The following is a 16,599-nucleotide window of genomic DNA, read 5'->3' as shown; positions in this document are numbered from 1 at the left end:
TACTGTAAAGCACTACGGAATCTGTTGGCGCTATATAAATGGCAATAATAATAATACCCCAGCGACAGCTGCCGAGTGAAACGCACGTCAGTTTATACACTCTCCCGTACCATTTTTTTTATTTAAATGTTCAGTCAAGTAATTTCAACTGACTTGATACATTCTTGTTGATACATTCCACCTAGCCAGAGAGACATACTGGTACTTTAGCTTTAATAGTTATTTATACCTATCATTTTCTTTGGTATTTATTATATCCGCTTCCACTTTTTACTTTGTTATTCCTGTGTATAACCATTTTGGATTAGATTTATAGATTCTCACCCCGCCCTTCCCCGTGGGACATTTTAACTCTTTTTCAATAAAGTTTTATATTTTAGAACCATCACTTTATGGTGTTTTTTTCACCACATCCGGATTCTTTATAGCTGTATAATTAAAGGACTCAAACCCCCTCGACAGAGTGGTGGAGCACCTCACTTCACCTCATTTTTTAGTGTTGGTCAAGAAAGTTCTTTATTTAAATTTTAACAAAAAAAAAAAAAGTTTCAAGAATTTGTTTTATAAACCAAGAGGGGAGATCCACTGAGAATGAATGCCTCTGGTTTAGCATAGAAGTTGGCATACGGTATCCCTTAGCTGGGACAGTTCAATAGACGTTTGTGTTTATTTACTAAACGCAGTATTGCTGAATTAGGGAAGTTTATTTTTCTTCTTCTAAATAGTCCGTGCTAAATGTTGCAGTTTGGATTTTCAATTCACCAGTTTGGTGTTTACTGGGGAAAAACAAAAAACCAAACTGCTTCTTATTTTAAAAGGTTACTCCAATCTCTTTTGAGAAGAAAAAGTAGAGCCAGAGACGGAAAATGAAAATAATTAAATAAATTAAAAATACGTAAATTGTACGCGACACGTACAATATATGGCAGGGAGGTGAAGTTAGGAAAGAATGGAGAGAAGACTGTCGGGAGGGATATGATAGAACTTGACGCACATTATTGGACTGAATGTATGCAGTGCATGCTGATAACAGATGTAATGTTTGCAGAGTTCCGAGCAGCCCAAGTCATGTGTGCCATACGGACAACTAGACCTTGGCACAAAATTACTGATTTTTCTGTAGAGGCTGCACACATACAGAACAAACCAGTAGTGGTCATGGAGTTTGGAGTAACTCTTTTATGGAACGCTCCAACTTGCTGAATTGCTTTATGCATGAGGATATGCTCATTTTAACTAATTTATAAAAGTGCTCATTTGTGTTTTAAATTGACACTTTTATAAATAATTGCAGATTTATTCCGGATTCTAATGGCTTCATAGTGATAACAGAATGTGGAAGGTGAGTTCTGCTAGTGACAGGGCGCACCAGCCTGGGGGCATGCAATCTCCAGGTGATCAGAAGATCTGAGAACACTTCCTGTCAGACCAGGTAGAGAAAACAGAAGATCCTCTACTATGGTCTGCTTGGCCACAATACAAAGAGCTAGACAGGCACACCAGGAGGGGAGAATGGAAAGGGACGGGTCTGGGGAGACTAACAAAGTGCTATGGTGAGAAGGGGGCACACAAGATTCAAAGACACGAGGGGGGGATAAGTTACACTAAAGGAGGTAAGAAATTCAAAAGGGGGGTTATGAGAGATAACGGTGAAGATGCACCTTTTTTGGTGTTTGCCTGGGTAGCCAAAAGTCCTTTCAGTGGCCCCCGTAGAGCATTCCTGCCTTCTCTACCAAGTCACATGTCATTGAGCTGCACAACAGCACAATGAAAAGTCTATGAATTGGAAAGCTACATGCGCATGAACTCCTCATTGAAGAACCTCATGTAATTTCCCCAGCACAAACAAAAGAAAAGGAAAGGTGGTTCGGCGCAAAATGGAATGATGGTGCAGATATACCACCCGTGAGTCAATCACTGAAGAGTCACGAAGAATACAAATTACATACCGTAAAAGTGAAAACACACAAAGTACAAAATAAAAATGAATATTACTATTTTATTGGAGGTAATTCAACAGGCAAATGAGATCTTGAATTAATAAAGTAAAATCTTCTCATGGTGTATTATATTTTACAAATTTTGTAAGTATACACACGCATACTGGTAACACTCTCTATTTAGGGAGCCAGCCGTATCGGCTCTGTTTGATAGGAGTGGATTAGGAATATTAAGTCCAACTGTCAGTCTATGGTATCTAGGTATCTGAAAAGACTGTTCTGGGGAAAATAGAGATCTTGCAATGGCTGCAGATAAGAGACCTGCAGCTTTAGCAAGCTGTTTAGATGTACCCCCAATAAAACAAAATGTGTGGGTGGTATTATGGTGATATTTCTACTAAATGGCAATATGTATTTATTTATTTATTTATTTTGACAATAGAGTGTCCTCATGTAGAGAAGATAATGCATGATATTTATTGTTTTTCATTTTTTTACAAATTGAATATGAATTTTGGATACTGCCTGTCAACATGAAAAGTGATATGTGTCCAGGAAAATATGATCCCTTAGCACAATACTGGTATTATAAAACCATATACACTGAGGATATTACTGCTATGATGGGTTAGTGCGAACGGCACTGATGAGTGGATGGTCTATGGCAGAACCAGCAAGGAGTTAGGGACACGTGAGATAATCTATATGATAAGCTATCACACTGAATGGAAAGGCAAAAACAGAGATTTTTTTATTAAAGGGACACCCCAGGCCACTTTTGCCCATTGGAGTGGTCTGTGTGTCAACTCCCATCACCCTTAACCCTAATTGAATAATGCTTTCTTATGGGGAGGTCTAATGCACGCGCGGCCATTGGGCATTAGGTCTACTCGCCGGCTGACGTCGGCGGGGAAGGAGCGTGGGCGGAGCCTGACCCAGCGCCGAGGGACATCGGCACTGGATTCAGGTAAGTCACTGAAGGGCTTTTAACTAGGGGATGGAAGGGAGGGGGGCACTGCAGGATTCTGCAGTGCCAGGAAAACGGATTTGTTTTCCTGGCACTGGAGAGTCCCTTTAACTAAACAGTGTATTGTAACAAACAGAGAAATACAATCTCTGTCTTATGAAACCTGAGTTTTGCTATTTGTTTTTAAATTTCCCGGTGTGACAACTTAACCACAACATATTGTCAGCTTATTAAAAAGAATTAAAAAGTACCTTCATCTCAAAGTATGGATTCCAGTTCCACGATTTCATACCAGACATTTACAATACAGACATGTTTTAGGGCTGTACATAAAAAGTAATCTCTGTCAGCATGTAGTATTTACACAATTACAGTTGAATGAGATTTATTGATTTCTTTCCAATAACGTGTATGACACAAACTACATGTTGCATAAAACATGTGCAACCTGAATTATGGCTGTTGGTATAAACGGGATGATCTGGCAATCAATTAAAGGAACACTCCATTTCATTTTGAATTCATTTTTTGGCATTTATTTTTTAAAGCAATTTAGTAGATATAACGTCAAGGAAACTTTCACATATTTTTATTCTACACGCTTTGTTTGAAGGCAAAACAGCTACACACCTGCTCTGATGGGAATTCATCAATAAGAGATTTTCCCTGTCTCTGGACGGCATATGAACCCTCTCCCCCCCCCTCCCCGCTCCCCCCTCCCTCCCTAGCTATAAAAGTGATGATTTCTATTGATAGTGGTACTTTTACAAATCATAAAAAAATGACACATAAAACACTGCAGCGTTAAGTGTCAGGGTTGTTTTTTTTTTTTTTTAACATGAAGCAGGAATAAGCAGGATGACTTTAATTAACTAATTAGTTACACCAGTGTATTAGTAGAAAAGTAACTGGATGATAAACAGACTCCTTGATAGCATGTAGTGAGGAACACGTGTTCCAAATATTGATAAAACTAAAACATTCTAAGAGATCGGGTGGTCACCATGGAGTTTAACTTTCGGGTAATGGGAATATGCCTATTTTTGGCTTATAGTTTGTCATTGTCCAATACCCAGCCAAGTGCTCACCGTATTAGAATTGGTAATCCTCGTCTGTTCTGTGGAACACAGAGCCTCCGATATGTTGTCTCCGGTAATCTTCCAAGAAATGTTTCTATGAGAGTAAGTGCTTTAGGTAAGTGAAATAGATAATGTTTTTATGGTGGTCTATTTAGAAAGATGGAACGTTTACATTCACCAAACTGAAAAATAGACAAAGGAATTGCAAATATTACACCAAAATGGCTGTTATCTCTTCTATTTCCAGTTTGGTGAATAAACCTCTGCTTCGTGAACATTGTCATCAAATATGACTTGCTTTCTATATGGATTATATACAAAATCCAAAAACTGAGTACAGAATTGTAAAGATAAACTTTAAGGTATTCACCAAAACAAGAATTCAAAGTGAATCCAAAAGGAATTTCATGTTTAAGGCTAAAATAGTCGAATTGGAAAAACTCCAAGTCAGCGATGCTTTCTGCTTGGCTACTTTGGCCTAATTGTGAATGGTTTGGAATTCAAAATTTATTTCCAATTTTAGGCCAAAATAAGGATCTCCGAAAACTTCTAAGCCAGCCATGAGTTCAGCTAGTTTCTCCTAATATGTGAAATTCTTAATTAAGTCTCAGCAATTTACTGCTTTGTGAATAACTCTGTGATCCAAGATAATGGAAGAATATAGGAATTTGAATTTTTCCAGTGCTGCTGTTTTGAACTAAATGTTGCAGTTTGGCTTTAAATTCTAATTTTTTCCTTATTTTTATGAACTTAAATGGGGGAAATGTGTTAATGGTTTAGATGCACTTTAGATTCGTCTCTGTTGAATATTATTTATACAAGTATTCAACTAGAACGATTTTTTTTTTGTTTTGTTGTATCAAGGCAACACTTTTGTTTTTTATATATAAAAGCCATTCTGCATAGCTATCTGTAACTTAACCTACACAGTGCGCCTAATTTACAGTCACCTGCAGGTTCCATCAATGTTTAGCCGTCGCCTTAATGCACAATTATGGATTCTTTATATTTCTATAGACCAGAATGGAAAGCTTCAGCATTTATCCTTACACAGTGCCTGTGGGACAAGGCTCAGTGCGAACCCTAATGAGTCTGTGACTATTGCTGCTTCCTATAAAGGATGCTTTGTTCTTAAGCAGGTAGGTAACCTAAACTGTGCAATTTATTCACTGACGCACCTGCAGAAGGGGATTTCAATATCGGTTTTAAAGAAACCTGGCTGCAAACTGTAGGATTAGTTCGGATTTTTTTTGTTTTTGTTGTGTGGTTATTTTTACTTTTTATAATATAAGTATGCTATTTTTTAGTAGTAGTTTAATATGTCAGTAATGATTTAACGTGCATGATGGTTGTGTAAAATCATTTATTTAACTAAATACGCGATTTCCTCAGCAATCCCGATACATCATGACCATCTCTATTGAGAGGGAGGTTTCCCGGGGAATGTACAGTTTCCCACAATTGGAAATGCTGGAGTGTCCAGTGTTTGAAGGTAAGCTCTGGTGTGTTTGAATGACCCAGTATCTTCATGAATTGATCATTTATAGTTGCTCTGAAAGTGCTGGCGTGCATCGATTGGGGTTGTAGTTAATCGAACAAGAGGCAACATTTATCCTAAACTAGCAAGCCTTTCACTCTACAGCAGAGTTGGGGAATTTTGCCACGTCCGGAATTTCTACCGAAATTTTGCCATTTGGACATCGGTTTCCTGCAATTCAGAGGTTAATGAATAATCCAGACAGTCTTTTTGGTATGGCTTTCATATATCCATGTGTTAACGTTGGCCTGTATTCATTAAAAGATCCAAACATCTGCTTTAAAGCAGCCCTGTCACCAGATTGTACTATTTGAATGTTATTATTAAAAATCTTTATGAAGAAATACTCACACTGGCTGTGTTGGTGTCTCATTGAAATTTTAACAGGGTCAAAAGATAACAGGAAGCAAAGTAAGGACTACTCTGTCTTATGGGCAAGCCATGGGTGCCACCATCTTCGAACTTCAGTTTCTGGCTCTTTTGACAGGAGCCCATGTTTGTGCAGTGCTCTCACCAGGGCTGTCTTAAATATTGATTGGGCCCCCTAGACCCTGCTCCCGCCACCCTCCCTCACTCCCTGGCATGCAATCATGCCATCCACCCCAATGCAGTGACGGACTAAATAGAAATAGCCCTGATGCAAGAATTTATTTTGGCCCCCCAATCGCAAGGGTGGCCAGGAGGTAGATCCCTATCTATCATGCAACTGCAACAATGCTTTGATACCATCTTCCAATGCGTGCAAGGTTGTATTTAGCACTGAGCTGTTTTTCACCATGATCTTGTATTGATGATGAGAGTCAGACCACTGCGCAAAGCCTTCTCCAGCGCATCTCAAAGATTTTCAATGGGGTTAAGGTCTGGACTCTGTGGTGGTCAATGAATCCATGTGTGAAAATTATGTCTTATGCTCCCTGAACCACTCTTTCACAATTTTAGCGAGATGAATCATGGCATTGTGATCTTGGAATATGCCCGTGCCATCAGGGAAGAAAAAATAAATTTAATGGAATAACCTGGTCATTCAGGTAGTCGGCTGACCTCATTCTTTGGGCATTTAATGTTGCTGAACCAGACAATGCTTGCCCACTATCCTTCCAGTTTTTAATAATGCTTTGGACAGTGCCTGACTTTTTCTGGAGGGTGCCTTCCCTGGGGTCCAGTGTGGTGCCTGAGGCTGATGGGAGTGAGAAGCCCCCTCCTCACTGCCTCCTTCTCCTCCTCCTTCTGCCCACTCCCGCATGACTCCTCTTTATGGGAGGAAGTGACTTGCGGCTGTCACTTCCTCCCAGACGGCTGCCGAAAAGCAAGAGACCAGGTCGCGCTGTTAAAGGGCCACAGTGCGTGACTGGGCCTCTGCTAAAAACAAGCCCACCGGGTGGCCCTAAGTGCATGGGCACCCGGTGGGCCTACTTAGTGTGTGGACCTCTGGCTTGCGGCAATAGCAGTTAAAATAATTCTGCTGCTTTGGGCTCCCTGAAGTCACTGGGCCCTGTTTGACCCACGTTGAAGACTGCCCTGACTCTCACACATATGCAGGAGTATGAATCTGATGTCTGTGGAGGATCCCATGAGACCATGGGATTCTCCATAGATACTGTCTTACGACGAGTGAGATTATGCCTTATTCCCCTAGTGACGGCAATGGGAAATGACCTTGGTGGTGGTTCCATGATTTATCAAGGTAGGATTTTATTAGAAGACAAAGTATTCCATAGTTTCCACTAGACAGTGCCATTCCCAGTACATCCTACAGCTGCACAGAGGTGCTCCCTATCTATCCTGGCTACAAATCTTACAGGGAACTGGTAAAACGTTAAATACGTACATTTACACCCGTCCAATATACACTAAACTTTTACTGATGGAGGCAACAGAAAGAGCTTTCAAATGAAACCTAGTACTTGATGGGAAGCCCTACTAGAATGCCAAGATATTTACTTTAAATGATCACATAGGTGTTTCTTTAAAGACTTTGAATAAGAGACCAGGAATGATATCAAAGGTTGTGATCAGTTATGAACCGGCGCAATCTGAAAACTATAGGGGACAACAGAAGACCTTGTTTATTGCCTGCTAAATATTTACAGTTTTACCAATGTTCTGTAGAAATACTGTGTATCTCCCAATAAAAGTAGTTCTCTGACCCCCTACATTCAGTCTTTTTTTTTGGTATCATGTACCTCTGAGTATATGATTTGGAAAGCTACATCTCTCTATGATTAATGACTTACAGCGGAGTGGGACAAGCCTGGAATCGGCCAAGTCTGTTCTGCTACACCCACATCAATAAATAAACTACAGCCACTCTTATTGATTACAAAGTGACTTTGTTGCAGCTGCCATAAGTGGCTTGGCAACACTTTGTTTCCAGTTGTGGGTATTGTTTGTTCATGTGACAAGTTATTATTTATTTATAAAATATTTTACCAGTAAAGATACATTGAGATTTCTCTCGTTTTCAAGTATGTCCTGGGTAGGGACATTAGGGTACAATAAAATACAAAAACAATATTAATACACAATATATACAAAATGTACCATAGAACAGGTAGGAAATATATAATTGAGCAGGGCCATCTTTAATATTGAATGGACCCTGGGCAAGCATTAGCTTGGGCCCCCTGGACCACTTACTTCCTCTCCCCCTCACCGGCATGCAATCACACCCTATATCCCATCACAGTGACGGCACTAAAATAGAGAGGGCTCTGGTGCAAGAATTTTTTTGTGCCCCTTATCGTGAGGGTGGCCAAAAAACTGCTCCAACCATGCTTTGACAGCTAGAGCCCTACATTTTCCCATGCTTGCAGGGTTCACTCAGTGTTTGTGTGCTTGAACGTAATCATGTTTTTGTATGTTTGTGTGAATGTAGGAGTATATTTGTATGTGGTGTTGGTGTTTGAATGCAAGCAGCATTTATAAGTATTGTTGATTTTTGAATGCAATATAATTTTGGTGGTTAACACAGAGGTGTTTTTGTATGTATTGTTGAAATTTTTAATAAGGGAGTGTGCTTGTATGAAGTGTTGCAGCTTGAATGCATAGGTGTATTTGTGTTTCGTGTTAGTGTTTGAATGCTGATATATATATACACTGTCTCACTCGCGCACACACACACACTCACTCTAAAAAAACATGCAGACACACATGCAGACACCCACACACAGATACACAAACTGACAACATGCAGATACTCAGACACATATGCTGACGGACATACTGACACACACACATTGACAGACACACTGACAGACATACTAACACATACACTGACAGACAACACAGCCACACACTCTGACACACACATACTGACTCACACAGACACACACTGAAAGACATACTGACAGACATACACCAACAGACATAGCGACACACACACAGACATACTGGCAAAATCAGAGACCTACATACTGATACACACACATACTTAGCCACCCTTCATATTATTACCTTTTTCTGGAGGGTGGTTTTCCTGGGGTCCAGTGGCAGGCTGAGGCAGTTGGGAGTTAGGCTCTGGAACTCCTGGCCTGGCCCCCTCCTCACTGCCTTCCTGCCTCCCACGTGGCTCTGATCTCTCTGTGGAAGAAAGTCACAGCCGCGAGTCACTTACTCCCACAGAGAGATCAGCCGGCTGCCGAACAGAAAGATGCCCCTTCTGACACATGCTCACCGGGTGGTCGTTATTGCATGGGTTTCGCGGTGGGCCTCCTTAGTGTGTGGGCCGGTGCGAACCTGTACAGCCGCACTGCCGAATCCATGGGGCTGCTCAAATTAATCATAGACAGAAGGGCTCACGGGGCAGCTGCTCTGTGGACCCCCAGGAGTAACTGGGCCTGGGGCAACTGCCCTGTTTGCCCTGGGTTAGAGACGGCCCTGGTTTTGAGGTATGTAGAGATGGATCTCTTAAAGGAATTTAGGCTTGGGGAAGATTTTAAAGTGTGCGGGAGGTCGTTCCACAATTGCGGCGCTCTGTAGGAGAAGGAGGATCGGGCCACTTTCTTTTTGTTTTGAGGTAGACTAAATAAAGTCCTGGTACTGGATCGGAGGTTATAGGAGGTGGGAACAGCCGGGGAGAGCATTTTGCTCAGGTAGTGGGTGCTGTTTGCGTGAGGGTGCTATGTGCGTGTGAGGAATCTGTGTGTGTCAGGGGTGCAGTGTGTGTGTGTGTGTGTGTGTGTGAGGGTGCTGTGAGTGTCAGGGGTGCAGTGTGTGTGTGTGAGGGTGCTGTGTGTGTCAGGGGTGCAGTGTGTGTGAGTGAGGGTGCTGTGTGTGTCAGGGGTGCAGTGTGTGTGAGTGAGGGTGCTGTGTGTGTCAGGGGTGCAGTGTGTGTGAGTGAGGGTGCTGTGTGTGTCAGGGGTGCAGTGTGTGTGTGTGTGTGCTGTGAGTGTCAGGGGTGCAGTGTGTGTGTGTGTGTGTGTGTGCGAGGGTGCTGTGAGGGTCAGGGGTGCAGTGAGTGTGAGTGAGGGGTCTGTGAGTGTCAGGGGTGCAGTGTGTGTGAGTGAGGGCACTGTGTGTGTATGTGTGCTAGTGAGAGTGCTGTGAGTGTTAGGGGTGCAGTGTGTGTGTGCTGTGCATGTCAGGGGTGCAGTGTGTGTGTGTGTGAGGGTGCTGTAAGTGTTAGGGGTGTAGTGTGTGTGTGTGTGTGTGTGTGCTGTGAGTGTCAGGGGTGCAGTGTGTGTGTGAGTGAGGGTGCAGTGTGTGTGTGTGCTGAGAGTGTCGGGTGCAGTGTGTGTGTGTGTGAGGGTGCTGTGAGTGTCAGGGGTGCAGTGTGTGTGTGTGAGGGTGCTGTGAGTGTCAGGGGTGCAGTGTGTGAGTGAGGGTGCAGTGAGTGTCAGGGGTGCAGTGTGTGTGAGTGAGGGTGCTGCGAGTGTTAGGGGTGCAGTGTGTGTGTGTGTGTGTGCTGTGCATGTCAGGGGTGCAGTGTGTGTGTGTGAGGGTGCTGTAAGTGTTAGGGGTGTATGTGTGCTGTGAGTGTCAGGGGTGCAGTGTGTGTGTGTGTGTGCTGAGAGTGTCGGGTGCAGTGTGTGTGTGTGAGGGTGCTGTGAGTGTCAGGGGTGCAGTGTGTGAGTGAGGGTGCAGTGTGTGTGTGAGTGAGGGTGCTGTGAGTGTCAGGGGTGCAGTGTGTGTGTGTGTGTGAGTGAGGGTGCTGTGAGTGTTAAGGGTGCAGTGTGTGTGTGAGTGAGGGTGCTGTGAGTGTTAGGGGTGCAGTGTGTGAGTGAGGGTGCTGTGAGTGTTAGGGGTGCAGTGTGTGTGTGAGTGAGGGTGCTGTGAGTGTTAGGGGTGCAGTGTGTGTGTAAGTGAGGGTGCTGTGAGTGTTAGGGGTGCAGTGTTTGTGTGCTGTGAGTGTTAGGGGTGGAGTGTTTGTGTGCTGTGAGTGTTAGGGGTGCAGTGTGTGTGAGTGTCAGGGGTGCAGTGTGCGTGAGTGTGTGTGCTGTGTGTCAGGGGTGCAGTGTGTGTGTGTGTGCTGTGAGTGTTAGGGGTGCTGTGAGTGTTAGGGGTGCTGTGTGTGTGAGTGTGTGTGCTGTGAGTGTTAGGGGTGCAGTGTGTGTGAGTGTGTGTGCTGTGTTAGGGGTGCAGTGTGTGTGCTGTGAGTGTTAGGGCTGCAGTGTGTGTGAGTGTTAGGGGTGCAGTGTGTGTGTGTGTGCTGTGAGTGTTAGGGGTGCTGTGAGTGTTAGGGGTGCTGTGTGTGTGAGTGTGTGTGCTGTGAGTGTTAGGGGTGCAGTGTGTGTGAGTGTGTGTGCTGTGTTAGGGGTGCAGTGTGTGTGCTGTGAGTGTTAGGGCTGCAGTGTGTGTGAGTGTTAGGGGTGCAGTGTGTGTGTGTGTGCTGTGAGTGTTAGGGGTGCAGTGTGTGTGTGTGTGCTGTGAGTGTTAGGGGTGCAGTGTGTGTGTGTGTGTGTGTGCTGTGAGTGTTAGGGGTGCAGTGTGTGTGTGTGTGTGTGTGTGCTGTGAGTGTCGGGTGCAGTGTGTGTGTGTGAGGGTGCTGTGAGTGTCAGGGGTGCAGTGTGTGAGTGAGGGTGCAGTGAGTGTCAGGGGTGCAGTGTGTGTGTGTGAGGGTGCTGTGAGTGTCAGGGGTGCAGTGTGGGTGTGTGTGTGTGTGTGTGAGGGTGCTGTGAGTGTTAGGGGTGCAGTGTGTGTGTGTGAGTGAGGGTGCTGTGAGTGTTAGGGGTGCAGTGTGTGTGTGAGTGAGGGTGCTGTGAGTGTTAGGGGTGCAGTGTTTGTGTGCTGTGAGTGTTAGGGGTGCAGTGTTTGTGTGCTGTGTGTGTGTGTGTGCTGTGAGTGTCAGGGGTGCAGTGTGCGTGAGTGTGTGTGCTGTGAGTGTCAGGGGTGCAGTGTGCGTGAGTGTGTGTGCTGTGAGTGTCAGGGGTGCAGTGTGTGTGTGTTAGGGGTGCTGTGAGTGTTAGGGGTGCAGTGTGTGTGTGTGCTGTGAGTGTTAGGGGTGCAGTGTGTGTGAGTGCTGTGAGTGTTAGGGGTGCAGTGTGTGTGAGTGTGTGTGCTGTGAGTGTTAGGGGTGCAGTGTGTGTGAGTGTGTGTGCTGTGTTAGGGGTGCAGTGTGTGTGCTGTGAGTGTTAGGGCTGCAGTGTGTGTGTGTGTGTGCTGTGAGTGTTAGGGGTGCAGTGTGTGTGTGTGTGTGCTGTGAGTGTTAGGGGTGCAGTGTGTGTGTGTGTGTGTGTGTGTGTGTGTGCGCTGTGAGTGTCGGGTGCAGTGTGTGTGTGTGTGTGAGGGTGCAGTGAGTGTCAGGGGTGCAGTGTGTGTGTGTTAGGGGTGCTGTGAGTGTTAGGGGTGCAGTGTGTGTGTGTGCTGTGAGTGTTAGGGGTGCAGTGTGTGAGTGCTGTGAGTGTTAGGGGTGCAGTGTGTGTGCAGTGTGTGTGCTGTGAGTGTTAGGGGTGCAGTGTGTGTGAGTGTGTGTGCTGTGTTAGGGGTGCAGTGTGTGTGCTGTGAGTGTTAGGGCTGCAGTGTGTGTGAGTGTTAGGGGTGCAGTGTGTGTGTGTGTGCTGTGAGTGTTAGGGGTGCAGTGTGTGTGTGTGTGTGCTGTGAGTGTTAGGGGTGCAGTGTGTGTGTGTGTGTGTGTGCTGTGAGTGTCGGGTGCAGTGTGTGTGTGTGAGGGTGCTGTGAGTGTCAGGGGTGCAGTGTGTGAGTGAGGGTGCAGTGAGTGTCAGGGGTGCAGTGTGTGTGTGTTAGGGGTGCTGTGAGTGTTAGGGGTGCAGTGTGTGTGTGTGCTGTGAGTGTTAGGGGTGCAGTGTGTGTGAGTGCTGTGAGTGTTAGGGGTGCAGTGTGTGTGAGTGTGTGTGCTGTGAGTGTTAGGGGTGCAGTGTGTGTGTGAGTGTGTGTGCTGTGAGTGTTAGGGCTGCAGTGTGTGTGAGTGTTAGGGGTGCAGTGTGTGTGTGTGTGCTGTGAGTGTTAGGGGTGCAGTGTGTGTGAGTGCTGTGAGTGTTAGGAGTGCAGTGTGTGAGTGTGTGTGCCGTGAGTGTTAGGAGTGCAGTGTGTGAGTGTGTGTGCTGTGAGTGTTAGGGGTGCAGTGTGTGTGAGTGCTGTGAGTGTTAGGGGTGCAGTGTGTGTGAGTGCTGTGAGTGTTAGGGGTGCAGTGTGTGTGAGTGCTGTGAGTGTTAGGGGTGCAGTGTGTGTGAGTGCTGTGAGTGTTAGGGGTGCAGTGTGTGTGTGTGTGTGCTGTGAGTGTTAGGGGTGCAGTGTGTGTGTGTGCTGTGAGTGTTAGGGGTGCAGTGTGTGTGTGTGCTGTGAGTGTTAGGGGTGCAGTGTGTGTGAGTGCTGTGAGTGTTAGGGGTGCAGTGTGTGTGAGTGCTGTGATTGTTAGGGGTGCAGTGTGTGTGTGTGCTGTGAGTGTTAGGGGTGCAGTGTGTGTGTGTGCTGTGAGTGTTAGGGGTGCAGTGTGTGTGTGTGCTGTGAGTGTTAGGGGTGCAGTGTGTGTGAGTGCTGTGAGTGTTAGGGGTGCAGTGTGTGTGAGTGCTGTGAGTGTTAGGGGTGCAGTGTGTGTGAGTGTTAGGGGTGCAGTGTGTGTGAGTGTTAGGGGTGCAGTGTGTGTGAGTGTGTGTGCTGTGAGTTTTAGGGGTGCAGTGTGTGTGTGTGTGTGTGCTGTGAGTGTTAGGGGTGCAGTGTGTGTGTGTGTGTGCTGTGAGTGTTAGGGGTGCAGTATGTGAGTGTGTGTGCTGTGAGTGTTAGGGGTGCAGTGTGTGTGAGTGCTGTGAGTGTTAGGGGTGCAGTGAGTGTGAGTGCTGAGAGTGTTAGGGGTGCAGTGTGTGTGAGTGCTGTGAGTGTTAGGGGTGCAGTGTGTGTGAGTGCTGTGAGTGTTAGGGGTGCAGTGTATGTGAGTGCTGTGAGTGTTAGGGGTGCAGTTTGTGTGAGTGCTGTGAGTGTTAGAGGTGCAGTGTGTGTGTGTGCTGTGAGTGTTAGGGGTGCAGTGTGTGTGTTCTGTGAGTGTTAGGGGTGCAGTGTGTGTGAGTGCTGTGAGTGTTAGGGGTGCAGTATGTGTGAGTGCTGTGAGTGTTAGGGGTGCAGTGTGTGTGAGTGTGTGTGCTGTGAGTGTTAGGGGTGCAGTGTGTGTGCTGTGAGTGTTAGGGGTGTCTGTAATGCTGATGTGATTATATCCCCCCCTCCCTGCTTACCTTATGCCTGGGAGGGGGGATTCTGCCGCTGGCTTCCATCCCTGGTGGTCTTAGTGGTGAGTGAACTCTAGCCTGTGAGGCTAGAGCTCACTCTCGCGAGACCCGGAGCGTTGCCATGGCAACGGTCCGAATCTCGCGAGAGGAAGCCGGCGGAGCTGTAAGTAGGAGCTCTGCCGGGTCCTCTCCAGGCTCCCTCACGCTCTCCCCAGCCGGCGGCTGCAGTATACTGTATGTGGGCCGGTGGGGAGATCTTTGATCTCCCAACCGGCCCGCCATGGACTACAGCAGGGCCGGCGCTCGGATAGTGCCGGCCCTGCATAGACCGGCAGGGGAGATCCTGTGATCTCCCTGCCGGCCTCGGCCCCTGGCCACCGCGGCCCGATGGCCAGTCCGGGCCTGTCCTCATGAATGCCAAGGTTTCCCATTAGAACATTGCCCAGAGCATAAGACTACCTTCTTCACATGCTGTCTCTTCCCCAGATAAATGACATACCCACAGCGGGCCATTCACCGGATCTAAAAGAATTCATGATTCATTAGATCAGCCAACCTTCTTCCATTGCCCCATGATCCAGTTCTGACAGACAACCCCATTGAAGGTTCTTTTGGCAGTGGAGAAGAGACGTTTTTTTCATGGCCCCTTGGCCAGCATAATGTTTTTCAGCAATTTAAGCTACACTAGCCTTTCTGTGAGATCGGACCAGACTGGCAAAACATGAAATTCAAGATCTGACTGTTCACATGCTGCCTAATATATCCCACCCCTTGACGGTTGTCACTGTAACAATCTAATCAATGTTATTCACTTAATCTGTCAGTGATTCTGATGTTGTCGCTGATCAGTGTGTGTTCTACTAGTCTAGTCTTACTGGAGTAGAGAAACTGTTTTGACTTCACTGTTATGCATGATTGTACCTGGGGCAAAATTCTAATAGTGGAACTGTTACCATAGAAACCATTGAATAATGCTACACTTCTAGAACCTTGTTCCAGAACTGCTCTCCATCCCATCTCTTCATAATTTCATATGGAACTAGTTTACTGCCTTTTGTATCAAATCATAAAAGTAGGAGGGAGACTAACGTGTGTTTAACTTGATTCCTTTCTCATTGCAGAAAAACCTGCTGTTAATCTGACAAGCTATACAATAAAGCTTTCTGCTTCCCCAGACCCAGTGTTTTTCCCAGCTGTCAAGGATTCCAGTGAAATCTCTATAAAAGGTAAAAATGTTCCATACTTAGAACCATCCATCACGCTAAGAATTATTTAAATGCAACACAAGTACACTGCTCCAGCCAAAATCCTGCACACAAATCAAAAGGAAAGGGTTATTCCAAGAATCGCTACCACTACAGCCCTCTGTAATGGTTATGAATGATGACCAGAGTACCCTAGCTTGGTTTCCTGGTAATGGTGCAAATCATTTGGGAATGGTTTGCACTTTTACCTTGGTCTCCACCGGCTTTGGTTTGGGGCTTATTGTCTAAAAAGTGCAATACTATACTTCCTTTTTCTAGATTGGCTGCATATTTTGCATATAATATTCTGTGTATCAGGAGCGAGGGTTTCAGTGAGAAGCAAATGTTGTACTAAATATGCACATTTTTTTTATTCTTTGTGTTTGGGTTTGACCGTTTTTTGTTGTGAAAATACTAGGCTCATGCAGTTTAAAATGGGTACATAGGACACACACACACACACACACACAGACACATATTGTCAGACATACGCACACAGACACACTGGCAGACACACTGATACATACTCTGACAGACATACTGACACACACACACACACACACACACACACACACACACACACACACACACACACACACTGTGCAACTTGATTAAAGCACTGTAAGCAACTTGATTGCACTTTAACACTCATCCAATCATTCTGCCCCAGTTCCTCAATAGACATAAGTTTTAAAATGAACTGGTGTTTATTTTAATTTTATTTTTTTTTTAAGAAAAAAAACTAAACACTTTTATTTGGGTTTGTGCAACATTATCATTGTATAGTAAAGGGAAATTAGGAATATGGGGATTTAGGCAAGAACAAAAGCTGAGAATGTCCTCACGAACATAAATATTTTCTTTAATAAATGCAATAACTAACTTGTAGGTTTGATGTACTAATCTCCCCAGGACAAGCCAGTCCTTTTGGCTGGATGAGATTCATGGAAAACATACTCAAAAAATGCTGCATACTGAGTACTGATACTTGTTAATTTCCCTTTCTCTCTGCTGTAGGATCTCCGGTCCTCCCCAAGTCACTGGATAAAGAGTGGCTGAGAATAGCTATCGTGGTGGGTGTTCTTGCAATTCTAATAGCAACAATCTGTTTATTGAAGAAGAAATGCAAAGACCAAGCTGTGAAAATTTAATAAAGTATGAGCAAATTTATCTTGCATGATTAGCTATTGTTCCCCTAAATATATTCTCACACTCTG

General features: G+C 45.1%; 1 protein-coding gene across 1 annotated transcript; it reads left to right on the top strand.

The window, feature by feature from the left end:
• Positions 1 to 3,865: 3,865 nt before the first annotated feature.
• Positions 3,866 to 16,599, top strand: LOC134587186 (zona pellucida sperm-binding protein 4-like). The gene is made up of 5 exons (XM_063443386.1): positions 3,866 to 4,101; positions 5,004 to 5,125; positions 5,379 to 5,478; positions 15,260 to 15,364; positions 16,400 to 16,599. Exons 1-5 carry the CDS (start codon positions 3,912 to 3,914, stop codon positions 16,531 to 16,533), a joined length of 651 nt encoding a protein of 216 aa, XP_063299456.1. The 5' UTR covers positions 3,866 to 3,911; the 3' UTR covers positions 16,534 to 16,599.

This window comes from Pelobates fuscus, chromosome 1, assembly GCF_036172605.1.
Source record: "Pelobates fuscus isolate aPelFus1 chromosome 1, aPelFus1.pri, whole genome shotgun sequence".
Classification (NCBI taxonomy): Eukaryota; Metazoa; Chordata; class Amphibia; order Anura; family Pelobatidae; genus Pelobates; species Pelobates fuscus.
Note: the sequence above shows the minus strand (reverse complement) of the source record. Positions and strands in the feature narration are given on the sequence as shown.